The sequence below is a fragment of the Otolemur garnettii genome, unplaced genomic scaffold (assembly GCF_000181295.1).
Source record: "Otolemur garnettii isolate 467f Iridium unplaced genomic scaffold, OtoGar3 scaffold00083, whole genome shotgun sequence".
Classification (NCBI taxonomy): domain Eukaryota; kingdom Metazoa; phylum Chordata; class Mammalia; order Primates; family Galagidae; genus Otolemur; species Otolemur garnettii.
Window position 1 is genome coordinate 4,648,656 of NW_003852478.1, and position 9,175 is coordinate 4,657,830.

The 9,175-nt window shown below is 44.7% G+C and overlaps 1 protein-coding gene across 1 annotated transcript in view; it reads right to left on the minus strand.

Annotated features, from left to right (window-relative positions):
- TEC (tec protein tyrosine kinase) overlaps positions 1-9,175 on the minus strand; it is a 188,035-nt gene that overhangs the window by 94,400 nt on the left and 84,460 nt on the right. The window contains exons 4-7 of the mRNA XM_023515987.1: positions 6,077-6,158; positions 5,265-5,393; positions 2,705-2,745; positions 1,968-2,140 (exon numbers count right to left, since the gene is read on the minus strand). Coding sequence (XP_023371755.1) covers positions 1,968-2,140; positions 2,705-2,745; positions 5,265-5,393; positions 6,077-6,158 — 425 coding nt within the window. The remainder of the gene's footprint in view (positions 1-1,967; positions 2,141-2,704; positions 2,746-5,264; positions 5,394-6,076; positions 6,159-9,175) is intronic.

Sequence of the window (9,175 nt, forward strand, 5' to 3'; positions counted from 1 at the left end):
AGCCCAGGAGTTGGAGATTGCTGTGAGCTGTAATGCCATGGCACTCTACCCAGGGGGACAGCTTGAGGCTCTGTTTCAAAAAAAAAATTAAAACTCCATTTTAAACAGTATCTGGCATGAGAAGCAGTGACAACCCTCTTCTAAACATAGAATAAAAGGTTAAAAGTTACAAAGAAGGTCACAGTACACAGTGACCAGCATTCAGCTGGGTACCAGGGCTGAGAAGTGGGCAGAAGAGAAGGACCGGTCTCAACCAGAACTTCCCACAGCTTCTCCAGAAGTGAACTGAGGAAGTGTGGATTGGAACTGGGAATGGAGCTGGGAGGCCAGTGAGCAGGCGGAAGGAAGGAGTGTGCTCTGGCAGGACAAAAAGTCCTTCTCTTCTTATCCATTGGGACTCAGGATACAAATGGGATTGCACTGCAGGGCTGAGTATAAGACACAGAGTTTCCTTAATGAAGCTCAAGATACCCATCCTCTACATTTATCCTTATCTACCCATGCATTTATTGATAATAGGGCTGAAAGGCCTGTGTCTCTCAAATCCTAAATTATCTTGTACAAATAATGCTTGCTGTTTGTAGCAGCCCATATAGCCTATGCTAGGAGGAGTGAAAGTTATAAGAAATACCTGTGTAGCTCAATAATGGAGCACCTTGGTGAAAAGGGCATGGAGAGGGATTTAGCTCGCCTAATAACCATGAGAGCTTGTGAGATGACAGCAGTGGTGAATTAGCAGTCTCTACGCCTGTGGTGTTGAGAGACACGAGATCAGCCTTATATTAGGCTGGAGGAGAAGTTAGTTGGGATAGTGCAGTTTCTATCACGGACCCGCTTGCTCTGACTCTGTCTCCTCTCCTGCCTGCAGAACACCAGCACGGCATCTCTCTGCAGAAGATTACCAAGCTCTGCTAAAGACTACGATCTATCTATTCTAAGACAGCTTTACTCTAAGACTATCTCTCTCTCTCTCCAGCGAAAGTAGATAGCCCTCAGGCACCTAAGAGAAATTGTTCCTGAGCAAGGTAACTTAGCGGTCTGCATCTGGAACCTATTTCAGCCGGGCTGAGACCTGGTCAGTCCTGGGCCCTGACAAGTGGTTGCAGTGGTGGGCTGAGACAGCTGTTTAATTTCCTGCAGGCATATGTGTATATATTTTACACATTCACACACAGACACACACATGGTACTCTCTTCCATGTACACATGAAGAGAGAGCAAGAGAAAAAAAAGGAATTCAAGTGAGAAGACGTCTGTGTGTATGTACACGTGTCCACTTTTTATTTATATGTACATACATACATGGGAAGATCGATTCTAAGACGAAAATTATGATAATTTCTTAGAAAAATCTAAGATTACTCACCACAGGGGCTGCAGGGAGAGATAAAACAAAAACTGTAATTTCTCCCAAGGCCAAAATAAACAAATCAAACATATAATAGATAAAAAAGAGACCAGTGTAATGCATTTGAACTCTTGGTAAGAAGTGATTGATCAACTTGCATTTATTAGTGACCTCTAAGAATACACCATGTTGGCTCGGCACCTATAGCTCAACCGGCTAAGGCGCCAGCCACGTACACCTAAGGTGGCGGGTTCGAATCCTAGCCCGGACCCGCCAAACAACAATGATGGCTGCAACCAAAAAATAGCCGGGCGTTGTGGCGGGCGCCTGTGGTCCCAGCTACTTGGGAGGCAGAGGCAAGAGACTCGCTTGAGCCCAGGAGTTGGAGGTTGCTGTGAGCTGTAATGCCATGGCACTCTACCCAGGGGGACAGCTTGAGGTTCTGTCTCCAAAAAAAAAAAAAAAAAAAGAATACACCATGTTACTGCAAAGTCGTTAAGTGTGGTTGCATTTACGGCCGGTGGACCAGTCCCGTGACAGGATAGAAACAGCTCACCCTCCTCTCTCTCCACATGCAAGTCGCACCACCGGTTATGTCAAACACAGAGGGAAAACTTACCCATATTTATCTCTTGCTTTCCACCAATGAACGTCGTTCTTTTCTAATATGATATACTCTTGGCCTCTCTCCAACCTGAGGTCATGGGCTTCTGTCGCTTGGAAATCGTACATCGCCACAACTATTTCTTCATTATTATCTTCTTCTGGCGGAATTGGTGGGGGAGGTCTTCGCTATGCAAAGAAGATGACATTGGAAAGTTTAATCTTCTATTTGAACCGGTCATGGAGCAAAACACTAAATGAGTCACATGTCACCAAAGAATAAAGAAGAAATTTCAACTCTACCAAATAGAATATGGTGAACCCTCCCATGAGTTTGGTGATGTTACTGGCCCTCTCGGGGGTTTCAGAATATAGGAGATAAGCAAAAACTGTCTTTAAACATTAAAAGGCAAGGGTGATATACAGGTAGAAACCAAGATTGAAGGTAGACCCATCACCCAAACAGCCTGCAATGGGACAAAAGCACACCGTGAAATCTGCCAGCATCCTGCCACTCACCACAATTGTCACATGGGAAGCCAGTGACGTGGCTTGGGACCAACCACACTGTTCCTCATTTATTCTTAAAACTGTTCCCATGAAGTAGAGCTTTATAATTCCCATTTTATAACCAAGGTGACAATGGCTTAAATAATCCACCCAAAGTCAGTCACGTCACATGAATAAACATAAACAAATGACCCAAATGCTTAAAACTCAAAGGCTTTACTGTGATAGTTAAAGACCACCTACCTTCTTTATTTCTGGGGCTGGAGGTAGTGCTTTCCTAATACCTGAAAACCACCAAGGAAAGCACGTCAGAATGCCATCCGCCCAGGGTCATCAGGGAGATGCGGGGAGGTTTAAGGAAAGTGAGAGCCTACACGCAGGTAAGACGACGCTCTCAGGGGCTCCGGGCACGCTGCTTGGGTCTCTGTTCTAGAACAGAACTAAAAACTGCGGTGATAGCGGGTCTGTATTTCTGCCTTCCTGAACAGACTGCACCATAAGGCCTGGACCACACCTCTCTCTCTGTGCCCCCAGCACTGTGTAAACTGATCACTCAACAGTGACAGACTGACGTCACCACAAGGCTGAGAAATGCCTGCACTAGGATGCTGTGGCAGTCGGCCCTCCCCCTGCAGTGTCTGTCCTAGAGCAGTTTGGCTGACACCAGCTACCCACACTAAAAACTGTTATTTCCCAGTGAGGTGTCACCATGAGACCAGATTCTAATAGACAGGCTCTGTGTATAAATGGGTGTGCCGTTTTTAGAACTTATCTTTAAAAGGACTTCCCGTGGGCACCCTTGATCCCTTTCCCCCTTTTGGCTGCTGGGAAGAGAGAGATGACCAGAACTGAGGAACCACTGCAGACTACCCTGCCAATTGTGAACCCCACCTGCCACCTGTCGATTATTACAGGGGAGGGAACTATATATCTCTCTAGTTCAACTCACTATAACTTTTGGATCTCTTTTTAGAAGAGGTCAGACCATTCAGTAACTAATATCAAGAACCTGAAAGAAGGCTCAGCACCGTAGCACAGAGGGGTCACGTAGCACCTATACCAAGGCTGGCAGGTTCGAACCCGGCCCAGGCCAGCTAAAAACAATGACAACTGCAACGACAACAACAAAAATAGCTGGGCATTGTGGCGGGCACCTGTGGTCCCAGCTATTTGGGAGGCTGAGGCAAGAGAACTGCTTAAGCCCAAGAGTTCGAGGTTGATGTGAGCTGTGATGTCACAGCACTCTACTGAGGGCGAGCGACATAGTGAGACTCTGACTCAAAAAAATTTTAAAAAGGGCAGTGCCTGTGGCTCAAAGGAGTAGAGCACTGGCCCCATATACTGGAGGTGGTGGGTTCAAAACTGGCCTCAAACAAAAACTGCAAAAAAAATTTTTTAAAAATGAATAAAAAAGAACATCAAAGAGTAGGAAACAATAACAGCTTTGGAAACTTGGGCTTTCCTCTCTAATAGGCCAAATTCATGTCAGGACATCCCAGGAGAACCAGGCTGCTGGGACTCATAGGGTTGAAGCCTGGATGGACCAAGAAGGTCACCTGGTCTGGTTCCTGCCAAATGGCCAGCAGCATCCCTGCCAAATGGACTCTGCCTGTTGTATCCAGAAGCTCTCAGTAACTGCCCACCCAACTGCAACAGGAAAAGAGAAGTTCAGTGTACACAGTCACTCTCACTGCCCCGTAGCACTAGGAATTTTGAACCTATGTATTTTTAGCCAAGGGCCTTTCATTCCCAGGATGGATAAAGGTCTTAATGTCGCAAAAAAACCTACACATTTTTATTCATTTGGAAAACAACTGAGTATCATTGTGACACAAACCACTACTAAAATCCATACCACTTGGCTCAGCGCTGGCCACATACACCATAGCTGGTGGGTTCAAACCCAGTCCAGGCCTGCTAAACAACAATGATAACTACAACAGAAAAATAGCCAGTCATTGTGGCAGGTGCCAGCAGTCCCAGCTACTCGGGGGGCTGAGACAAGAGAATTGCTTAAGCCCAAGAGTTTGAGGTTGCGGTGAGCTGTGACGCCATGGCACTCTACTGAGGGCAACATACTAAGACTCGGTCTCAAAAAAAAAAAAAAAAAATCCATGCCACTCAGCCCCATCAAAATGTGAAGACTTCTACTTAGTGACTGCATGGCTCTGGGAGGTTTCTGGCTCCACGTCTGGGAAGAGTTTATTTGTTGAAACAACGTAAACATTTACATGAAGCAAAGTTGCTGCTGGCTCCAGAGTTGGCTCGTACTTTCAACAGATTCACTTTTTTTTTTTTTTTTGAGACAGAGCCTCAAGCTGTCACCCTAGGTAGAGTGCCATGGCATCACAGCTCACAGCAACCTCCAACTCCTAGGCTCAAGCGAATCTCTTGCCTCAGCCTCCCAAGTAGCTGGGACCACAGGCGCCTGCCACAACGCCCGGCTATTTTTTGGTTGCAGCCATCATTGTTGTTTGGCCAGCCTGGGCTGGATTCGAACCTACCACCTTAAGTGTATGTGGCTGGCACCTTAGCCACTTGAGCCACAGGCGCTGAGCCAACAGATTCACTTTCAACAGGTTTCAAAGTTGTGATAAAAGCCCCTAAAATAGGCACCCTTTGATTGCATACCTCCCACTGCCAACTAAATAATTTTTCTTACAAAACACACCTCCCCTATGTTTACTCTGTACCAGAAAGGGTGCTGTACTTAATCAAAATCAAAATCATCTCACTTTCTTGCCATACCAACCATATATACATTCTGAGTATATCATAAATGTAAAATAAAATGATCACTTACTACTCTCAAAAAGATTATATTTTTCACATCCAGGTGCTAATTTTTCAGTTTGTCGGCAACACTGATAACTTCCATCTGTCCAGAATTTAGGATGATATTTAATCATAATATTATTGTTGTTCTTTATTTCTGTAATGCACAGACACACGAATAATTAGTGAAAGAAAACAGACTACAAGGTGTTTCATAAGTATTACTGTCTGTCGCTACTTATTCCTGAGATGCTAGGTCTGTTACCAGAACACCCTCGTAACATTATAAAACTCAGCATTCAGAAAAGCTATATGGTTCTCTTTCAGCTCTGTTTTCTGTGGTTGTTGTTTGTTTGTTTTGTTTTGTTTGTGAAGCACCCTCGTCGGCAGAAATGATTGCTGACACACCGCATTAGATAAACGAAGTCAGGCCACCACCATTTGTTCTGCGGGAGAAGCAATGAGGCTTGCGCAGCACAAATCACTCATTTTAACATTTCATGAACATGTGGATCCATCCACACCAAATGTTAACTACATGGGCAACCTCTTAGAAAAACCTGTTATCACGAAAGCCCAAGTTTTATTGTCTTCAAATATATCACCTAAAACCGAGGCATGCTTTTCTTAGAAACCATATCCCACTAGATTCAGGTTTTTAAAAGGAAGTCATCTTCAATATGCTAGCATCACCTACAGTTATAGTAACAGAACTGGAGGAACCTTATATTGTGGATTAAGAGATTATACAGGCAATGGATACGTTAGTTGTATTTCTGTTTTAGTCATAACCATGCCTAAAAGCATGTACAGATTAATACGGCATCATGTAAATTTTACCTTCTTTTAACTTCTTCACCCACCGGTCTCTGCTTTGTGCACTAGGTGCAAAAACGTAAAGCGTATTAGCATCATGAACAACCTAAAATAAAACAAAAGATGGAATCAGGGAGAAACACTTAGACACAGCACTTCTGTATCTCACAGGCTGTCGGTACCACCAGGCACCAATAAATGATTCTCAAAAGACTGAACAGAAGTCACTTACTTCAGATCCAAAGAAACTAGATGCCTTTCTTACAAAAACACATCTCTTTCTTCATTTCCACACTGAGTGGGATACTTATTTTGCAAAGGACTATGTTTTTATAGAAGGAGAAATATACCGAGGCCACAATCTTCATTAATCTTGGCATTTCTTTCAATCGAAGGAACTAAACTCGTTGGGTGACCCTGGTCACCCAATCCAGTATTTTTCTAAACAGTAATTGAGATGAATGGCTCTTACCTATCACCCCTATAGCTTCCTTTCACCACCATCAGTAACCACAGTAGCTCATTTTATTTACCACTGACTATCCCAGCTCTATATTATGTCCTTTTTTTTTTTTTTTGAGACAGGAGCCTCAAGCTGTCCCCCTGGGTCGAGTGCCATGGCATCTCAGCTCACAGCAACCTCCAACTCCTGGGCTCAAGCGAGTCTTCTGCCTCTGCCTCCCAAGTAGCTGGGACCACAGGCGCCTGCCACAATGCCCGGCTATTTTTTGGTTGCAGCCGTCATTGTTGTTTGGCAGGCCTGGGCTGGATTCGAACCCGCCACCTTGGGTGTACGTGCCTGGTGCCTTAGCCACTTGAGCCACAGGCCTTTATAGACATTAACTCAATTGATCCTACCATCAAGGTATGAGTTTTTCTATTTTATACATGAGGAAACTAAGGCTTAACTCCTGGGTAAATTCAAGAGGCAACATTCACAGGCACACCCTGAAAATGGTGCCCCATAATGCTGAGTTAGCTAACCTGCCTGCAACATTCAAGGGATGATCCCGAGGGCAGGTGCCCCGTAACACTGAGTTAACCTGCCTGTGACATTCAGGGGATGATCCCGAGAGCAGGGGCCCCGTAACACTGTGTTAGTTAACCTGCCTGTGACATTCAGGGGATGATCCCAAGAGCAGGAGCCCCGTAACACTGTGTTAGTTAACCTGCCTGCAACATTCAGGGGATAATCCCGAGAGTAGGGGCCCCATAACACTGAGTTAGTTAACATGCCTGCGACATTCAGGGGATGATCCCGAGAGGGCCCTGTAACACTGTGTTTGGCAGGCCTGGGCTGGATTCGAACCCGCCACCTTCGAATCCACCACGGGGCAGGGGCCCCGTAACACTGAGTTAATTAACCTGCCTGCGACATTTAGGGGATGATCCTGAGAGCAGGGGCCCTGTAACATTGAGTTAGCTAACCTGCCTGCAACATTCAGGGGATGATCCCGAGAGCAGGAGTTCTGACTCTATAACCTGGATTCTGACTCCACAGCCACGGTTTTATCTACAAATAGCGGCAGCCACTAGTGGACAACTAAATAGTCTTATTTTTAATATTAGTAATAACATAAGCCTGGGAAATAAACCCGGAAGTTTTGTCATTGTTCTGTCACTTTACCCTTATCTCAAGGCACAAACACCTGTCTGTCTAAAATGTAACATACGCCGATAGAAGACATTTAGTAATTATTGAACCCAAGCTGGGAAAGAAAAGATACAAAGTGACATGTTTAACATATTTTTTAATAAAGGCCTAGAACATCAGGAGTTTGCATCCACCTTTCACGTGGACAGAGATTTTTTAATGGACCTTGGGTTAAAACAGATTACCACCATCAAGGGCTCTACTAGTTAAAGAGCTCCAAAGCAAAAAGTAGGAAAAGATATCTTAGTACACTAAAGCTGATTTTCCTTCTCACAGGAAAAAATTTTAAATTCCGGCCCTTTAGAGCAGGAAGTAGACCACACTATGAACCCGTAAATGAGTCTGAGCCCTTTCTGGTCACAGACACGAGGATACTGGGCAGGTCCTGTCATTTCTCTGGCCCATCATCCATAAATATAAAGGTTTGGGGACTTCACTATATAATTCACTATATAATTTTTATTGACCATTTTGGCTTTAAAATTCAACAACTCAATATTTTTCTTTCACAAAAGCATGTTACTAAAATGTTCCCTAATCATTAAATACAAATAAATATATAACGAGCTTAATATACATCCAAATATAGAAAATACACACAATATGTGTAAAAAAAAAAAACAAAGTTTTTTCCCATGGCTAGAAACCACCATTTACCAAATCAACACCCACTGGATTGAAAAACAAATAGCTCTTTCATTGACAAATGGCTGTTCCTAACCATATTCAATAGACAATTCCTTCCTGTTTCTTTTAATCAAATAGACACACTCTAATGGCAATGTGAACACCAGCAAACAAGTATTCTGCATACCCTTCAATACAGGGGTCCATACCCTTCAACATTGGGGGTCCTATCCCCTTCAACACGCAGGTCCATACCCTTCAACACTGGGGTCCATACCCTTCAACATGGGGGGGTCCATACCCTTCAACATTGGGGTCCATACCCTTCAACATGGAGGGGTCCATCCCTTCAACATGGGGGAGGTCCATACCCTTCAACATTGGGGGTCCCATACCCTTCAACATGCAGGTCCATACCCTTCAAAACAGGGAGTCCATACCCTTCAACACTGGGGGTCCATACCCTTCAACACTGGGGTCCATACCCTTCAACATGGGGGGGTCTATACCCTTCAACTTTGGGGGTCCCATACCCTTCAACATGCAGGTCCATACCCTTCAATATGGGGGGTCCATACCCTTCAACACAGAGGTCCATACCCTTTAACACTGGGAGTTCATACCCTTCAAACTGGGGGTGCATGCTTTTAACATGGGGGTCCCATACCCTTCAAAATGGGGGCTCCATGCCCTTCAACATGGGGAGTCCATACCCTTCAACACTGGGGTTCCATACCCTTCAACATGCAGGTCCATACCCTTCAACACTGGGGTTCCATACCCTTCAACATTGGGGGTCCCATACCCTTCAACATTGGGGGTCCCATACCCTTCAACACTCA